This window comes from Mustela erminea, chromosome 16, assembly GCF_009829155.1.
Source record: "Mustela erminea isolate mMusErm1 chromosome 16, mMusErm1.Pri, whole genome shotgun sequence".
NCBI lineage: Eukaryota > Metazoa > Chordata > Mammalia > Carnivora > Mustelidae > Mustela > Mustela erminea.
Genome location: NC_045629.1, coordinates 19,210,151 through 19,230,677, shown reverse-complemented (window position 1 = coordinate 19,230,677; position 20,527 = coordinate 19,210,151). Strand labels below are relative to the sequence as shown.

General features: G+C 38.1%; 1 protein-coding gene across 3 annotated transcripts in view; it reads left to right on the top strand.

Moving 5' to 3' along the window:
- The first annotated feature begins 469 nt into the window (after positions 1 to 469).
- ARFGEF1 (ADP ribosylation factor guanine nucleotide exchange factor 1) overlaps positions 470 to 20,527 on the top strand; it is a 153,616-nt gene continuing 133,558 nt past the window's right edge. For all 3 annotated transcript variants that reach the window (XM_032315798.1, XM_032315797.1, XM_032315799.1), the window contains exon 1: positions 470 to 792. In XM_032315798.1, coding sequence (XP_032171689.1) covers positions 669 to 792 — 124 coding nt within the window. In that variant the 5' untranslated portion in view covers positions 470 to 668. The remainder of the gene's footprint in view (positions 793 to 20,527) is intronic.

The window sequence follows — 20,527 nt, the reverse complement described above, 5'->3', positions numbered from 1 at the left end:
CGACGAGGCCCCGCCGGGCCACCGTACCGCTGCGGATCGGGCCTCTCCTCCCGCGCCGCCCTCCGCCCCCAGCCTCCCGGCGCCGCGGCAGCTCTGGGCAGGCAGCGCCGCCGTCGCCACCGCCGCCGCCGCTTCCTCCTCTGCAGCCGTTCGGCCGCTGCGTGACGCGTCGTTTCCTCCCAACATGGCGGCCGGGGCAGGTCGGCGGTGATGGAGGCCAGTCCGCGGCCGCGGCGGGTGTTAATCCCCACAGTAGCCAGGGCAGCCGTATTCTCTCTGGGTTTCTGAGACGCCGCCGCCGCCGCCTTGTTCCTCGACTCCCGGCAGACGGCCGCCCGGGCTGGGCTCCCTCGCCGCCCCTGGGCCGGAGGGGCGAGTGAGGGGGGTGGCCGGGAAGCGACCCCAGGCCGGGAGAAGCGGCGGTCCGACGGGCGCGGCCCTCAAGGGGCGGCCTCTCAAGGGCTGGTGAAGATCTCTGCGCCCCTCGTCCGCACCGCGGCTGCTCCCACCTGCCTGTCCCTTCGTGATCCCGCCGCTGCCCTCCACGCCTCCTCTTCCCCACTTCCACCCCCTCTTCTTTCTCTCTTCTCTTCCTCCCCCTCCTCCTCCTCCCCTCCAGCCGCTGGGAGCCGCGGGTCGGACGAGCCGCCGCCTCCTTCTCTGCGTCCATGTATGAGGGGAAGAAGACGAAGAACATGTTCCTGACCCGGGCCCTGGAGAAGATTTTGGCCGACAAGGAAGTGAAGAAGGCGCATCACTCCCAGCTGCGCAAAGCGTGCGAGGTGGCGTTAGGTGAGCGGGGAGGAGGCCCCGGGGTGGGGGGGTGGGCGGCGCGGCAGCCTCCACGGGAGGTGGGGTCGTCTAGGGCTGCCTTAGGCCGGCGCCACTGACCTCAGGGAGCCCTCGCGAAGCTCTTTGCTCCCCGGCTGGAGTTGACAGTAACTCGGCTGGATGTGGGGCAGCGGCAGGGTGGAGGAGGAAGGGCAGTTAGCGAGGCTTCGGGAACGCGGCAGGGCTTGGAATCGACTTGAGAGTATCGAGATTCTGTTGGTGGACCGTGCGATGCGGACGGGCTAGCACCCTTTGTGATGAGCAGAAGATGAGCTGTTGTTTATTAGCTTGGAAATTGAGGTAGAGCTGATTCGTCAAGATTGGGCGTGGGAAGGGTTCCGTATCGTAATTTTGATAACTTTGTCTATTGGTGTGGTACTTTGGAAGACAGACCGAAGTTGTTCCCTGTTGACAGTCTTGAGAAGGGGTCTGGCAAGAGGTGTAGCCCATTCTGACATCTCTCCTCCTCCGCCACAGGAAAAACAGAGTGATGTTGTATGTGACTGGGCTGACCTGGAAGAACAAGACCAGAGGTTAAGGGGTGGGGGTGGCCATATAAAAGCCAGGAAGGGAAGGACCTTTAAATATGCTGGCTTTAGTGACAAGGAAGGGAGGGCTTGGAATGGGGAAAATGAAAAAGACAATGACACCCACCAGCCACATGTCTGGACAGTGGCAGCTGCTCTCAAGCTTGAATTCTGATTTATAGTTCAGACGGAGGAGATCTAGTGTATTGAATCCCATAGCAGTGTAAATCCAAACAATACCTATAGTGAGGACAAGCAGGTAAAGAATTGTTAAAGGGGGAACACTGATCTATTGCATCCATTAAAGATGAAATCGTTTAGGGAAAGACTAGGACATTTAACACAAAGATTAATTTCTAATGCTTCTGTTTTTATTTTATAGCAGTGGAAATAGATTACATGAAATTGACAAGAAAATCAAGCTCGTTAAATGGGCTTTGGAAGAAGTGTTCTTGAAGGAGGAAAAATCTGGAAAACTTAAATGTGTGTTAAAGTAAAGAGTGAAGACAGGAAAGACCTTTTAATTATTAAAATAGAGTACTTTTTTAAAAAATTGGCACAAAAAGCTATACTGTTTTTCTTTTTAAGCTATTTTAAGGTGTGATGCTATGAAAAATACTACTGAAGAAATTTCATTAAAATTTTTTTGAATCTGTAGTATAGTTGGTTTAAGTTTAGTCCTTTGGCCCTTCATGAATCAGAAATTAATCTTTTTATCCTTGTAGCTAGTGAAATACTGTTCTGGGTGTATGAGAAAACCCTGTATAGCGAAAAAAATAGAATTTATGTAGGTCCCGAAAGGAGTAATTATTGAATTAAGGTGGTATGAGGGAAGAAATGCTTTTGAGTTTTTTAAAAGAATTATGTGTAGGTTTATAAATAACTTGCAGGTTAAAGGACTTAAGAGTTGCAAAGTAAAGTTTTAGTTTGAGACCAGATTTTCCATGTTAATTTTATTTTTAGTATACTAAGTAATAAGTATTAGACCAATGAAATGGAGTGTATCTTGTATACGTATTTTTTTTTTCTGCTCCAAAATGCCAATAAGTTGAGCGTGTTTTGATGGAGAGTTCTGTGGAAGGAGAACTGGGGATCCTGGGTTTAATTCCCAGTTCTGTTACATTGCAGTCAAGTCATTGGGCCTTAGTTTCCTTCCTTGTAAATCAGGTTATTGAACTTAATTATTGTAAAGTTTCATTTCCTCTAATGTGCATGACCGTGAACACAATTTGGTTAACTTGTGCACTGAGTATTCCTGCCCTTCTTGATTGGCATCTTTAGAGGGCTTAGGGCTTGGTCCTTGCGGTTTAGGAGCTACTTGGTAGTGTGTGTAAAGTGTACTGGGAATTGTCTTTTGCAGATTTTGCTGGTTTTACTTTTTTGCCTGCCTCTTCCATATAGTTAGCAGAAGCTTGTTATGAGAAATATGACTGCCCAGGCAAGGACTAGGCAACACAATACTTTTTTAAAGCTGTATAAGGCTTTTTCTCAAAATTTATAAAAGTTATATTTAGTCTCCTGCAAAATCTCATTGATCTCAAGATAGTGGATCCCTGATGGATGAACTTTGTTTCTTTCCTTCTAGTCATTCACATACATTATCACAAATTGGTAGGGATAACCCCTTTCATTTTTACAGGAAATGCAGTGTTTTACAATAAGATGGTGTCTTCAGATATGTATTGTCCCTGGAAACTATTATAAGTCTTCTCTTTTCTCTTCATTATTGAGAATCCAGACCCACTTTGGTCTCTTGATAATCACTGTGGCCATCAAGCAGGAATGGTAAACTGGAAAGGACTGGTGTGGTCATCCCTGATCTAGATTAGGTTGTGAGTGGGTAGGAGTTGGATGGTGGAAGCATAGAAGTGAGTGCTATAATCCTTCTAAATATACTTTCTAAATAACCCTTCTAAATATACCTGCCTGCATTCTTCGTCCTCCCCACCCCCAAATATTTATTGAGCACCTACCAAGGAGCTGACTGGAGACAGAATAAACAGAAAAGTATATAGTATGTCAGACTTTCAATCCTTTAGTGTTTTAAAATCATTTTATTGCCATGTGAGGTGATTTCAGAGCACTGGTATTCAAAATTCCGTTACCTTTTAACAATGGCCAGTTATAGTTTTTCTGTAAATAATACTGTTGAAATTACAGTTCATCACATATTCTTAAGAAAATGATATTTTTTTGGTTAAAGTAAAACTTTTAGCACATCTCATCAAGATCAGAAGAGATTTCACTTTATTAAAAACAAAATTCATCCTCAAAGATACCGCATAAAGGAAATTTTATTTTATTTTCACAGAAAAAATAATGAAAACTTTAAAGGGTGTGCAGATTATTTAAAATTATCAAATTATTTTACATTTCAGACTTTATTTTGAAGTACAGAATGGTTTAAAAAAACAAACAAAAAACCTTCACATCTACATTGTTACAATCAGTGTGAAGCCCAGGGGCAGAAGAACAGCTCCAGGTTGCCCTCTCTTGGTTCCTGCCCCACTACAGCTTTCTGCGGCTAAGACAACTCTGCAGAGGCCTTCTAGGCTGCCCTAGCTTAGCGTGATCCATTCGTGCTCTCTAGAATCCTGAATTAAAAATAGTCTGGCCATCTGCTGGCAGATGAGACAACAGCTGAGCTATTTTTAGTTTCAAAGAATTTAGGATTGTTGCAGGATCTGACTTGAAGGTAGCATTGTTTGTCTTGGGGAGGGTGCATTTGCGCCCTATTCCAGTTAGGCCTCTTAAGTTTCAGGAGTTTCTTTGATGTTAGGGCTATGACTAGTTCAACTTCGGCTGCTAACATCAGGTATGGACAAAGATATTCTGCAAATGTTAAGATGAACTAGTTCAAGTTTGGAAACTGGCACTGACACAGAATAGGAGTGAAAGGGTGACCACAAGAAGGTTTTAGAGGCAAGGGAGGCATGCAGGGGCATTCATAAGGTTGGAATCCCTTGAGATATGGGAGAATGGAGAAAAAGAGGACTTTTGAGGGAAGTAATTTTTGCATCAGACAGCGTATGAATTTGTGTTGTTTATTGTATCCTAAAGTGATCCTACTGATTTAGTTTATTCAAGAGTCTGTTACCTGTCATTATAGTTACCCCCAGAAATGTAGTTATAACATTTTACAGAAATTTACAGAACTTCCTACTATACCTCCAGTCCCACCCTTATTTTGGTTAGCAGTGTTATAAAAAAGAGATATTTGGGTGGAGGGGAATTACTTGAGTGCTATTGACCCCAATTTTATGCTACTTTTGGTAATACCAAATTTTGTTACTCTGCACCTTTTGTGGAAAAAAAAAGTGATTTATGCCCAAATAATATGCTGCAGTGAACATTTTAATTATAATTTAAATCCATTAGCAAATCTCCTTTTAAACCTTCCTCAATATCTAAGGTGAAAGGTGTTTTCAGTAAGTCAGACTGCTAGAATTTTTGAGGTAGCTAGGAAAAAAGAGTAGTGAAATGAAATGATTGATGAAAGATTCTGTTAAGTTTGAGTTGAAAAAGTAAGTTTGGGTCTCAGTGTATATTCTTTCCATTGTGAAGATTTAGAATGCACATTAACATAGTTGAGATTCTGGAAAGTCTTCTAAGAAAGATACCTGCTCTGTTCTGCTTATTGAAATTTTTCTTAATTTATTTGACCCCTTTCAGAGTCTCTTAACACCTCTGTGATACATTGTTCCTTGGAATTTACTTTGGGGGACACTATTAAAGGGAAAGAAAGACCCTAATTACTGATAAGGTACAGATACAATATAGTAGATATAGTAGCCCTACATAAACATGAGACCATTCTCCAGATTAGTGATTATGTTTTGGGAAGGCAGTTCTGTTGGCAGTGAAGGAAGAAGAGTCAGAAATAAGGAGCAGTTGGGAGGAATGGTATCAGATCACAGGACTATTTGCTTACTAGCTCTTTGTTTCCCATCCCATCTAACGGCAAGCAACTGGTTGTCTCTCCTGGTAATATTTAACTTGTAGAGAGGAACGTCTGTTGGTAATTGTTTTTTCAAAGCAGAATAAAAATGTATTGTGAATGGGAAATAATTTGAGGAAATACTTCTCATAATATACCTTACACAGAGTGAAGGAGGGGATATTTGAAAAGGGAAAATAGATGAAAAAATTATTGTCGCCATTCAAAGTTAGATATGTTTTCCATTCAGATACTAGTTGTGCTAGCGGTATGCCAGGTATTATTCCAGTGCTGGGCATATGGCACTGAACCAAACATACTTTCATGGAACTTACTTTCTAGTTTATTGAGGCTAACAGTAAAAAACAAACTAACATGGATTGTCAGATTGTTATTTTCTGAAGCAGTAGTTCAGAAGGGTAAAGGGAGAATGGCCCAGGAGTGCAATTTTAGATAAGGTGGGCAGGAAAGGCCTTTCTCTGAAGTGACATTTCAGCAGAGAATTGACAGAACAGAGAGATTCAGCCTTTCAGGTACGTGGATGAAAGAGAGGTAACAGTAAGACAGTGTGTGGTTGGTGCTTTTCCAGGTTGAAAGATTTAGGTGACTGAGGGGAAAGTAAGAGGGAGAGGGATGGAAGAGGAGAGCAACTTTGGATTTTATCATATCTGTGATGGAATCCATTGCAGAGTTTTGTATAAGAGAGTGGTATAGCAGATTTACATGTTAAAGGACTCACTAGATTAGGCAGGGGTGACGGGGTGGGGGAGTGTATGAGAATTGTTTGCATTTGGAATATATTTTAAAGGAGTCCACTGAATTTGCTGATGGGTTGCTTGTATGACAACAGACTAGTTGCCAGAGCTACACGTTGTTAGAGAGGGCATTCACCGTGATGAGAAGGAACACCAGGAGAGAGATAACCTTTGGGAAATAAGTTGTTACAGTAAAACATTTTCATCCAACTCTTTATATATATTTTATAATTTTTTATTTTTTTTTTTATTTTTTTTTATTTTTTTTAAAGATTTTATTTATTTATTTGACAGAGAGAAATCACAAGTAGATGGAGAGACAGGCAGAGAGAGAGGGAAGCAGGCTCTCTGCCGAGCAGAGAGCCCGATGCGAGACCCGATCCCAGGACCCTGAGATCATGACCTGAGCCGAAGGCAGCAGCTTAAACCACTGAGCCACCCAGGCGCCCTATTTTATAATTTTTTAATGATGGAATTTCCTGATTATATAATAGGATACTTTCTACTGGGAAAAGGAATCAATTAAAATGATAGGATATTTCCAACTGAGACTATACAAAATAATTTTAAATTTGAGTTATTAGGGTTTTTGGTGAGCTTTTTTTCCCTAAGAGAGCGAACTTTGATGTAGTTAATAAACAACTGGCCTAGTCCCTTTTTGGGATAGGATCTTTGCAGATTTAATTAGTTGAGGATCTCCAGATGAAATCATCTTGGATTCAGGGTGGATCCCAAATCCTGTGACTGGTGTCCTTATAAGTGAAGGAAGGGACAGGAAGACCTATGAAGGAAGAAGGCTATGTGAAAATGGAGGTAGAAATTGGAGTTATGCTGTCATAAATAAGCCGAGGAACACCTGTAGTCACCAGAATCTAGGAAGAGGCATGAAGGATGCTTTCCTGGAGCCTTCAGAGATAGCTCAGATATCTGGGCTCCGGAACTGTGAGAACAAATTTCTGTTATTTTAAGCCATCAAGTTTGTGATAATGTGTGAACGCAGCCCTAGAAAACTAATAAAAGTTCCCTTTATCCTAACTTTTCAGACCCAGTTTGATTTGAGTTTCCATTTATAGAATATACCATGTATGTGTTGAAACAATCAAATGCAGTCTTTGGCTAATTTCTATCTCATAAATCTAGACAGTAGTTATTCTGAGGCTTTAGTGTATGTGAGTCTCTTGAAAAAGTTCTTTTTAAAGGGTACTGGGACTAAGTAAAAAGTTTATGTTCTTTTAGTATTTTTGTTTTGCTTATTAGACTTAATATAACTACGTAGATCTATATATAGCCTGTGTTACCTTCTCATCCAGGAAAGACTGTAAAAAAAATCTATAAAATATTTCATATCACAGTATTACCTCTGGTAGGATCTTTAGAAAAATTCATGTGCGACATTTAATATTTCTCACTCAATTTTGACTCACTTAATCAGCTGTTTAATAACTGTCTAGAGGGGCACCTGGGTGGCTCAGTGGGTTAAAGCCTCTGCCTTCAGCTCAGGTCGTGATCCCCGGGTCCTGGGATCAAGCCCCGCATCGGACTCTGCTCAGCAGGGAGCCTGCTTCCTCCTCTCTCTCTGCCTGCCTCTCTGCCCGCTTGTGATCTCTGCCTGTCAAATAAATAAATAAAATCTTAAAAAAAAAAAAAACTGTCTAGAAACTTGCTAAGGAATGAAATAATAAAAATATAAGCAGACAAAGAAGGTATCATGAAGGTCAAGTACTTTATTCAGAGGAGAATCCCATTGTCTTTACTCTGTTTACTTTTAATTATACCAATGAATTGGCAGTTTACTAAAACCATTTTCAAAAGTAAAACTGGGGAAAAAAATAACCCATGACACTGTTAGGTGAAGATAGCCATTGCTAATTTTATAAAAAGCAACTTTGTTGAGGTATAATTTACATAGTATAAAATCTGCCCATTAAAAAAAATTAATCTCTATACTTAACATGGGGCTCAAACAGCCCCAAGATCAAGAGTTGCATGTTGTTTTGAGTCAGTCAGGCACCCCCAAACTGCCCATTTTAATTACCCCTATTTACAATAGTGCCTATTTACAGTTAATCCCTGGTACCTCCCACAGCTCTAGGTGTCCATTGATTATTAGCCTTTTCTGTATATTTCTTGTAAGTATTCATCGTAAGTTCATTCATGTTGTAGCACGTATCAGTATTTTATTTCTTTTTATTAATAAATAGTATTCCAGAGTGTGGATGTACCACATTTCGCTTATTCACCAGTTTTGATGGACGTTTGGGTTGAATGAATAATGCTGCTGTGAATATTTGTATGTAATATTTATATAGTTACTACCTAGATGTAGAATTGCTGTGTCATATGATAAATCTATGTTTAACTTTTTAAGAAACTAAGTTGTTTTCCAAGTAGCTACATACTTTTATATCTCCATCAGCAACATAGGAGGGTTTCTCATATGTCCTTGCCAGCCAAAGATTATTACTGTCTTTTTTATTTTAGCCATCTTAGTTGATATGAAGTGTTATTTCTTTGAGACACTATTAACTTTTTGAGGTATTTTTCCATACTTTATTCTGACAACACAATACACACAGACGTAGTCTTCAGAAATTGAGCTAGTTAATTTATAAGGCAGTAGTAAGAAGGAAAAAGAAATAGCTGACATTTATTGTTTACCGTATGCCAAGTTCTGTGCCAATTACTTTATTGTCTTAATCTCAGTTTGTCCTCTAGACAACCCTGTATGTTTTGTGCTGTTATTATCTGCCGTTTGCAAATGAAGAAACTGAGGTTTAGAGCTTATGTTTGGTAGAGTTAAAATATGAGCGAGTCTTTGGGGCCTAATGTGGCAGACCTGACCTGCGCCCTTATCCACAAATCTTTGTTTATAATTAACAAATTACAAAAAGGGAAAGAAGGGCCTCCATGGAAAAAGAGTTACTGTTAAGAAAGAGAAAGGGCAAAATACAGAACAAAGAAACAGCTGTCTAACAGCAGTATAGAAAAATACTGCTCTCTACATTTCAGTGATTCTCAGGGGTATTTATGTACTATATGTTAATAATTGCATCTCTTAATCTGTTATACAAAAAACCTATTTTGTGGTCTGCTTAAGTCAGCCAGATTCATGTGTGTTTCTGTGTATGTAAGATTTTTAACAAAATTTTAAAGTAAGATTTTAATAATTTAAGCCATTTGGAAAATACAGCTGTCCCATGCCATTCCCAGGGATTCTGGTGATCTTATGGTACCTGAGTTCCTGGTCTTTTAAAAATATTCTAATTTTTTATCTTAGTATTTTATAATATTTTTAAATTATTTTAAGAATTGAAACAAAAACAAACTCTTACTAGAAGTGTTATCTTATAGGAAGTAAGACTCTGTTACCTAAAAATAATTGTTTATGTTTATGGAGTTATGCTGCCATAAATAAGCCAAGGATCTCCTGTAGTCACCAGAATCTAGGAAGAGGTAAGAAGGATTCTTTCCTGGAGCCTTCAGAGATAGCTCAGATATCTGGGCTCCAGAACTGTGAGAACAAGTTTCTGTTATTTTAAGCCATCAAGTTTGTGATAATGTGTGAACGCAGCCCTAGAAAACTAATAAAAGTTCCCTTTATCCTAACTTTTCAGACCCAGTTTGATTTGAGTTTCCATTTATAGAGTATACCACGTATGTGTTCAAACAGTCATGAGTCTCCATAAATTCAGTGGCTTTCGTAAGTATATAATTATTGTGGGGTGCCTGGTGGCTCATTTGTTTAAGTGTCCAAATTCTTGATTTTGGCTCCCGTCATGATCTCAGGGTTGTGAGATCCAGCCCTCTGTGCGGCTCTGCGCTCAGCAGGAGTCTGCTTGACATTCTTCCCTCCTCACCCCTCCCCTGACTCAGGCATGCACATCCTTTCTCTCTAAAGTAAGTAAATAAAATTGAAATAAATACAATTATTGTGTAATTGTCATAACTCTCAATTGTATAGATGCTGATCATTATCTCATATGCATTTTCTGTATATATATTTTGTCTTCCTACCAAGCATTTTATTTTAATAATGTGTTTTTTTTTCTTTTAAGTTTTTATTTATTTATTTGAGAGAGAGAGGGACAGAGATAGGGTGGGGAGGAGAGAGAGAAGCAGGCTCCCCGCTGAGCAGGGAGCCTGATACTGGGCTGCATCCCAGGACCCTGAGATGATAACCTGAGCTGAAGGCTGACACTTAACCACCTAGGTGCTCCTGTTCCTATTGCAAAGTGTTGTTTGAGTTTGGGGACATTTCCATTTAAATTCTGCTGCACAGAGTTTTCTTAATATATTTTCTTATTAATCTCTGCAAAATTCATTGAATATTATGTATACAGAATTATGTATGGTAAACACTAAGATTGAATTCGCTGGTAGAGTGTGGTCATTTATGGCTCTTGTTCCTTAGGTATTGTCATAAATGTACTCTACCTATGCTGGGTGCAAGTATACAGCCATCTGCTGAGGAAGACAAGAGTTTTCATTCTCTTTAGAGTTATTGGTTTGGACTTACTTTTATGTAACCATTCCTTTTCATCTTTTCTTTGCAATTTTTTTTCTGTTCTAAAAGTAGAAAACAAAGACCTGAAACTCCCCTTTATAATCAGAATGTGTATATTTGTGTTTTTTATAGATTTTGAGTTTTTTGGTGCTTATTTTCTTGAATTTATTAGGGTATAATAGCAAGTATTTAACAGGTTCATTTTCTCCCATTGAATTGACAGGTAAAAAACAGTTATGAAGTTAAAAAGTATTTTATTCTTAAATTATTGATTATTAATTTTTATTAGCATAGTGCCTCACATGATATCTGACAGGATTAATTAGTCCTCATGTCTTATTTTTTATAATGTTGCTCCCCCCCAAACTAGTATTTTATTTTTTGTACTTTAATACTTACTTTTAGTGTCTTATTAATATAATGCTTAGCTTGTCTTACCATTTGTTTTTATATATAAGATTAAAAGTGTTATAGCTGGAAAGAAGTTGATGATTTCACCTATTTTGTTGGGCTCTCATGCCTAGTCCCTAAATTTTAATTCTTACATAGTGATTTGAGAATGTGTTTAATGTGTTGACAAACCAAAGCTTATGTGTAATTTCTAATGCGCTTGTTGTATCTTTAGAAATGAAAATGGAACCACTTGAATCTTCTAATAGTGAATAGAAATAAAGTCTTAAAAAAAAAGTGTGGTATGTTTGATACCAGTTAATAATTAAATTAACAATTAAGCCTTAATAATTGAGCTTTTAAAATTTATATCAGTGTCCAAAATAGGGATTTTATTATGATTAGAGAACTGTTTTACTACAAGATACATGGACAGAAATTAATCTTAATCAGAATGTATTTGTTATAAATGCAGTGATGAATCTCTGTGTTTGTATCTATGAAGTGAAATTACTTTATTCTCTTTGTTCTCATCCCAACCCCATTTCTGAGGCTATTGAAGAAGACTCTTCAATGGCAAATTAAGAGGAAATGTACCTTTTTTGGTTAATATGTAGCACACACACTTCTTTCTCTTAAAAAGTCAACGAATATGCCAAAGTATGGCATCTTAAACTTCTATATGTGATTATATATTCATTGAGTTATATTCCTTTTGAAATAAATATTTTTTCAGTTTATAATTTTCTTTTACATTTCAAAAAGCATACTTGATTAAATGATTAATATGCCAAAATCTGATTTACCTGTAAAAAAGTTAGGCATACGAATTATCATCATTGTAATTATTTTTGTTTGGTTGGTTTTTCTTGGTTTGAAAGAAAAATGTCTTTGGGAAAGATTAGTCTTTCTGTTTCATTACTAAACTAAAATCTTATTTATGAGAATTTACTGAGCAGTTTTAAATCTTAAATTGAATATCCTTTGAATTTTTTTTAACACCACCTCCTAAATGGTTTCTCCCAACTTGGTCTCATTGAATACCACTTAGAAAAAATATAAACAAGTAAGTGGCTCTGAGGACTCATCAGTCAGATACCATGTTATGCACTGTGCTAATTTGAATTGAGAATGACTGAAGGAACAAGATGTGATAAAATGCTTTTGAAAATGCTCATTAAAGCTTTCTACCTTTAACATTTATTGAAGTTATGTGATCTTTGACTAATAGCAAATAAGAAGCTTTGATTGCCACTCATGCATGCCTAATGCTATTCTGTGTAATTAAGACCTCTCATTAGTTTGCTTGACTAAAATATCTTAATGTAAAGTTTTTGTTGATTCATTAAATTAATGTCCCCAAATATTTTGTCAAGGATAGTCACTGTTAATAATTTGGCTTTCTAGGAGATGTGTAAGAAAATAAAAATATCTTTGAGTTTGGAAAGTAAATGTCAAGAATGTTTGCTTTTCCTCAGGTTTTCATGTTTATTTTTTATTTTTTATTTTATTTATTTATTTTTAAAGATTTATTTATTTATTTATTTGACACAGAGAGAGAGATCACAATTAGGCAGAGAGGCAGGCAGAGAGAGACAGGAAGCAGGCTCCCTTCTGAGCAGAGAGCCCGATGCGGGACTTGATCCCAGGACCCTGAGATCATGACCTGAGTCGAAGGCAGAGGCCCAACCCACCCAGCCACCCAGGCGCCACCCCTAATGTTTATTTTTTAAACTTCTGTCCTGAAATTTTCACTTAAAAATTTATCACAGTATTTCAGTTCCTTTTTTTGGAACCACTCCTTTTATGTTCATCTCCTACCTGATCCTCCTTATCTCTTCCTTTTCCTTTTCAAACCTTAGAATCATGTGAGCATTGATACATTAATATATTCTTGATTCCTAAAAGCATATTTTAGAGAAATTGAGGCAATTTAAAAATCATCAGAAAGTAACCGTGCACCTGGTTAATATCTCTTGATGTGACCTCCCAAATGACCACTAAATTGTGGAAATGGAAGAACATTCACTCCATTGTAGAAAACCAGATTAATGGCAATCTGTTTCTAGATCTGGAAGGAATGAAAAGAAGCTAAAAGGATGAGCGATAACCTAAGTATCTAACAAAGATGTCTAACGTAGGGATAATTCTTTTTTCCTAAATGAAAGAAGATTAATTTGAAATTGCAACAAAGTAATAATCAGAGACATTTTGAAATGGCTGCACTAAAAAAACCCCGTTACATCCTAACTGCCATATTCTAGGAAGAAAAAAACGCTCAAAAGACATTCTTACAAGTTTCAGTCTGTGGATATTCTTTAAAATTAAGGATAAAAACTGTATCCCATAAATATCTAGGCAGAGAAAATAAGCTTTCAAAGAAGGAATTGTAATTTTAGTTAAAGATTGCAAAGAAGAGTTTTACCCTAGCTAAACCTAAGTAGTACAAATTTGCTGAAAATGATAGAACAGCAACAGCAACTCTGGTAATAAAGTGAAATATACTGTTTCACGTCTTTTTTTTTTTTTAAATCTGTGCCTTATCCGGCTTCTCTTGTTTTTCATTGTTCCTTTCTTTCTTCTCTTTCCCTGTCTCCTTCATCTATCCACTCCTTTCTCTCATCCCTTTTATTTCAAATAATATTTTTCTTCCCTTCAAATAACATCTAAAAATTATTAGAAAATAATCAGACATATTGTGAAGATGTCTGTACAAATTCATCTATCCTTGTGCTCTTTATGACAACTAAAAGTTGAAAGTAAGGTTGTCAGCAATATGGAGTGGGTTAAATAAATAATGGTGTTTGGAATACTACAAAGCACTGAATAGTGAGTGACATGTTGGAAATATATTCATTGATATAGGAAGATAAATGAGTGGAAATATATGAAAGTTACATAATCTGTTATGTAATTATGTATTAGTGTTTATCTTTGAACAAGTATATATAGGTATACATAGAGGTGTTCCAAGTATAAGGAAATTTTGACACATATATTGAGAGGCCTGTTCCATTGTCTTCTTTTTCAGTAGAACTACAATATATCTATAACGTTGTTAGAGAAGTATATGTTATTAAAGAATATATAGCTCTGAAGAACTTCTTTTTATTTATTTATTTATTAAAGATTTTGTTTATTTATTTGACGGAGAGAGATCACAAGTAGGCAGTGTGGCAGGCAGAGAGAGAGGCGGAAGCAGGCTCCCTGCTGAGCAGAGAGCCTGATGTGGGGCTCGATCCCAGGACCCCAAGATCATGACCTGAGCAGAAGGCAGAGGCTTAACCCACTGAGCCACCCAGGTGCCCAGAACTTCTATATATTAATTTTATATATTATTTGTTTTCCTGTCCAGGCCTGTGGTATTTAAATGTAGAGAAAGGAGGAAAAAAAAATAACAAAAACAAAAATAAGTAGTGGTCTTCATATTGATGTAAAAAATAAAACAGAAAGGAGATGGAGGATATCAAAGCTAGCTGATTGAGTGGTAGTCACATTTATTTAACCATCATGTCAGCCTGGTACTAAACACAGTGACAGTTCACATGTGTCTTTGGTATTGCTTAGAGACACCTAATTATCAAATAAAAATTGATCGTATTCTAGGCTTTATCAGTTATTAGCTTATGACACTAAGAAATTTTTTCAGGTAATACCATTTTGCTCTTTCTCATTTTGATTATTCAAAATGGTTAGAGAATAACTGGTCTGAAACAGACTTTTCACTAGGAGCTACTTAAAATTTCTGTCTCTGGTTATCTACCTAAGTATCATCTGAGAATTAAAAAGTCTTAGAAAACTTCATTGGTTGCTGTATCTTTGAAAACACAAAGGAATCCTTAGTTTTCATCTCAGATAAATCTTAAGATTTATTAATTACTATTTATAAGAAGAAAAGTTTGCAGGTTTTAGAAGATCTCTCCATATATGTATCCATTGTACTTTTTCAGCCCATTTAGTAAAGGTATGAAAATTGATTGAAGAAGAGAGTTTTCTTGATGTTTATTAAAAAGTCCATTAGTGTTAACTGGTTTCTACTTAGTATTGCAAATTCTTGGGTCTGCATCTTTTCTGGAGTTGGATACCAAGTTCTTTTCAATTACAGCTGACCTTTGAACAAGGTGGGAATTGGGAACACTGATAACCCTGCACAGTCAGCTCCCCAAAACTTTACTAACAGCGTACTGTACGCTGGAAGCCTTACCGGTAACATGAACAGTTGACTAACATGTATTTTGTGTGTTAAAAGTATCATACCGTTTTTTTATAATAAGTAAGCTAGGGAAAAAAAAGTTGAGAAATTCAAAAGATAAAATACATTGAATTAACATACTTAACGTTTTCTAGAAAAAAAAAAAATTCTGCCTGTAAGAGGTCCAGTGCCATGGAGGTGGGTCTGGCCCAGAGTTGGCAATGTACCAGAGGCTGGGTAGACTTGGCTCAGAACAGGCAGATGATGGGCTAGCTTCAGGCAGCAACACTGACCTGAAGGCACAGCACAGTCCAGTCTGTCGGGAGGTCCATCACTGGTCTGTGGCCATTGGTGGCTGCCAGCCATGTGGGAGTGTGCCCACAGAGAGCTTGGGGGATGGGGTGGGACTGGCCTGTGTGGGAGGGGCCCCAAAGGCTTCACCTATTCTGTCCTGCAGTCCTGCTAGGCTACTGGGAGGAGAAGGGCTCCCAGAGCAGCGCCCACCCTGCCCTCTAGGTGTGTTTTTCTGCTTCAGCATGGCCTTTTGCCTGCCAGCTGCGGGTGCTTGACCTAGCGCAGCGTTCAGGGCAGCTCATAATTCTGCCTGGTCCTGGGCCATGGGGGAAGAGGGCGTTGCTCATGGTCTGAGCAGGCCTCCCTTAAGTACTTAGAGGAGAGAAGGCATGGCTCGTGTGCCAGCTGTCTTCCATTCAGTCCTGTAGAGACTGGGGTGGGCAGTTGTAAATAAATGCCCTGTGGCTTTTGCTGTCAGTTCTCAACAAAGCAGAATAAAACCAGTAGAAGTGGGCCTAGACAATTTAAACCCTCATTGTTCAAGAATCAACTATACATAAACTCTCATTTATTAAGTATTTTCCTATATATTCCCGTTAAGTCACAAAATAATACTGTGAGTTGTAGATGTTGTTATTCTCTTATATTGATAAATACTAGCCTGAAATCAGTGGGCCAAAAATTTGTTTTCATTCTATTGTAATGCAGTTACAACTTGGTTAGTCTTGAGTTGATAATGTCTGTATTCTTTCCGTTCCTAACCCACTCAAAAATCTCTCATATTATACCAATTCAGTATTTATTTGCATTTATAATTAACTTTTTAAAAATGCAGATAGTGTTTGGAAATATTAAACATACAAGTTATTCATTTGTTGGTGGTATCCTTGGATTTCTGGAGAATGCTTTCTTGGCTTCATCATCAACCTGAGTTTTGCCTATTGAGAGAATGAGATATTGGACTGCAAAGGAAGAGAAAATGGATTAATTTTAGAACATGGGACATTACAGAACTGGGACAGCCCTGAAACAAGCTCCTTTACATAACCTAAGGCTAGCATGAGGTTGTGGGTAACAGAATAGATAGAAAGGTGCCGAATGGTGAATTGAGAAAGTGTTAAAAACACACTTTACTTTGCTACACATAAGAGCATTGTATACTATTTAAAATATGTCAGCACTTTTTTTTTTTTTTTGAAGATTTTGATTTATTTATTTGACAGAAATTACAAGTAGGCAGAGAGGCAGGCAGAGAGAGAGAGAGGAGGAAGCAGGCTCCCTGTCGAGCAGAGAGCCCTATACGGGGCTCAATCCCAGGACCCTGAGCTGAAGGCAGAGGCTTAACCCACTGAGCCACCCAGGTGCCCCATGTCAGCACTTTTTAAAAATTTGTTGGTGAGAACTCATTTTATGTGTTTGGGGGATAATGCTAATTATTAGCTATTTTCTGTTAAAAAGATAAATTAGTGGATTTTGCCTCCATGTGGCTGTTTGGGACTATCAAATGTTTTATGTGTTAAATTTTGTCATTTGTGAACTGTTGATTTTACCACATGGTTAAAAGCCAGGGTTATTAGTCTGCATTAATAAACATTTATTGAACGCCTTCTATGTGTCTTATAATTTTATTAGATTCTGTGATTGCTAGAGATCATGTATGACCCTTGCCTTCAAGCAGTTTTTAGTGTTCTTGGGGAAATAGATTGTAAAATGTGCTATCATAGAATTACACATAGAATTGATGGAAACCCATTAATGCTGCTAATGTAGACATACATAAAATTGATGGAAACCCAAAGGAAGGACTGACCAGTTCTTTCCAAGAGTAGTGGTTGTGTGAGAGCATGAATCAGGTATAGCTTTATAGTGGAATCTACCTTAGACCTCAGGCTTGCAATCACTAGATGACTGTAATATGGAAGAACATTACAGATAGAATGAGTTGCTTGAGCATAGATGTATGAGTTAGTACGGCTCTCCCTTTTGGGAAGTGCAGGAAGTTCAATGTGGCTATAGGGTGTAGTTTGATAGAGTGAATAAGGAGAGAGGAGTTTGGGGAAGACAGCAGGGGACAGAAGAAGATCTTACAGATCTTAGACTGTTTCTTATATAGACGGTAGAGTGCCAAGCAGAGGAGTGAAGTGTGGGTGTTGCAGTTCAGAAAGATTATTGGCATTATGAAAAATAAATTGCTAGGGTTTGGAACTGGAGGCAATAAGACCATTATATATATAAAATGTATATATATGTATATATATTTAATTTTATTTAAATTCAATTAACATATAGTGCATTATTAGTTTCAGAGCTGGAGTTTGTGATTCATTGGTTGCATATAACACCCAGTGCTCATTACATCGTGCTCCCTCCTTAATGCCCATCACCCAGTTACCCTATCCCCCACCTATGTTCCCTCCAGCAACCCTGTTTGTTTCCATATATTTAAGAGTTTCTTGTAGTTTGTCTTCCTCTCTGTTTTCATCTTACTTTATTTTTCTCTCACTTCCCCTATGATCATCTGTTTTTTTCCTTAAATTCCACATATGAATGAAATCATATGGTATTTGTCTTTTTCTGATTGACCTATTTCACTTAGCATAATATCCTCTCATTCCATTCATGTCTTTGCAAATGGTAAGGATTTCATTTTTTGATGGCTGAGCAATATTCCATTGTATCCATTCATCTGTTGAGGGACATCTAGGCTTTTTCCATAGTTTGGCTGTTGTGGACATTGCTACTATAAACATTGGGGTGCAGGTGCCCCTTTGGATCACTGTGTTTGTATCCTTTGGGTGAATAGTAGTGCAGTTGTTGGCTCATAGGGTAGTTCTATTTTAACCTTTTTGAGGAACCTTGATACCGTTTTCTGGAGTGGCTGCACCAGCGTGAGAGGGTTCCCCTTTCTCTACATCCTCCCGAAATTTTTTTTTTCTAACTTGTTAATTTTAGGCATTCTGACCAGTGTAAGGTGTTACCTCATTGTGGTTTTGATTTGTATTTTCCTGATGCTGAGTGATGTTGAGCATTTTTTCATGTGTTACTTGCCGTTTGTATGTTGTCTTTCGAGAAATGTCTGTTCATGTCTTCTGCCCATTTAGAAGACCATTATACTAATAACTGTTGGTATAGCCCGGATTTGAAGAAGCAGGGGCATGAACTTGTGGCACATATGGAGAGCTTAGATCTCAGTAAATCAGTAGGACTTCATAACTGAGTGTGAGAAATGAGGAAAAGGAAGGCATTTAGGATGATTGAGGTTTCTAATGTGATTTTGGGCACAAAAAGCTAGCAAGCTAGCTCTAGATAGAAGTTTAGGTATTATCAGCATATAGTTAGCCATTTATGTCTTTTGGAGAAAAGGAGATGTATATTAAAATACCCAGTAAATTTGTTCTCATTAATTTCTTTCTTCAAGAAACACTTGTTAAAGACCTGTTTGCTCCAGATTTTATGCTAAGCCTGAGTAATATAAAGATCTAAAGTATGACCCTTTCTGTTTAAGGAGCAAATTGAGGGAGATGAACACATGAAATAATTTCAGCATAATAAGGTAGATATTGATAATGAAAACCAGAAATGCTTTGGAGATAGAGAAGAAGTGTAATTCTGTTAGCCTGGAAGTTCAGAGGAAGACTTCTTAGAGATGACAGCTGTTTATTCTAGAAGGATGAATATGTGTTAGGAAAAAATGGGTGGGTGAAAACTGTTCTTGGGAAGGAGGAGTATCATTAGTTAAGGCATGAGTAGCTGAGAAAACACAAAGTTTGGGAGAGAGTTACCCAGAAAATTGGCATTTTAAGAGTCTTAAATGTGAGGCAGGAACTGTAGGAGATGAGGTTTGTGAGCAGTATTATAGGTGATGGTGAGCATTGACAGAAAACTGCTGAAGATTTTTAGTTGGGAGTGCCATAAAACATGTAACTGAACCAGTCTTAAAAGGTACCTGCCAGGCAAATTCGTGGTGGGGGTAGAATTCCAGGCAAAGAGTGTAGTTTGAGCAGAAAGCCTGGAGGCGTGAAATAGCAGGTCACTTCCAGGGATTTAGAGTGTTCTTTCAATATTGCAGTGTGGAATACAAGGGCATGCAGAGAGATGGAAGTTGTTGATGGGGTCAGATCTTGGAGGGTCCTGTGCTGAAGAGCTTGAAATTTATCATGCCAAAGGTCACTCTGGCACTAATGTAGTAAGACTCAAAAGAGAGATGAGGAATCAGTAGGTCTTGTGAGAGATAAGAGCCTGACATGAAGATGTAACAGAGGAATGGAGAAATCAGATTCAAGGAATTACAGCTGTTCTCATTCTTGGCTGTACACCAGGAGCACCTGTGAAGTGTCTTAAAAATGCAATCAGCTGCATCACAATACTGGAGATCCTGTTTCACTAAGTCTGGGCATGGGCTTGAGCATCTTATTTTGCTTTTTAATTTTGTGTTTTACATTAGTATAAGTAAAACTGGGTTTCTTTCGTGTGTTTGTGTACAGTTGCATGAATTTTAACACGTGAAGATTTATGTAAGCTCTACCATAATTTAGATACCAAATAGTTCTAGCACCCTCCCAAAATTCTTTTGCTACTTCCTTGCAGACAAAAACTTCTACCCATTTCTAATCCCTGACAATCACTGCTCTGTTCTGTGTCACTACAATTTTGTCTTTTTGAGAAAGTCACATGTATCAAATCGTATAGTATGTAAGCTTTTAGTTTGGCTTTTTTCATTCAGCAAGTTGCTGCATGTATTAATAGTCTGTTCCTTTTTATTGCTGAGTGATAGTACATTGTATGCATATACTACAGGTTATCTTTCACCCATCGATAAAGGGTATTTGAGTTGTTTCCAGTTTTTGTTAGTATGTCTAGAGCTGCTATAAAACATTCATGTATAGATTTTTATTTGAACATAAGTTTTCATTTCTCTAGGGTATAGGTACCCAGGAGTGGGGCTGCTGGGTCATGTGGTAAGTATATGTTTAACTTTATAAAGAAGCTTCCAAAGTGTTTTCCAGAGTGGCTATACCATTCCACATTTTCATCATCACTGTTGGAGAGAGTTCCAGTTGCTCCATATCTTCACTAGCTCTTGTTGGTATCTATACT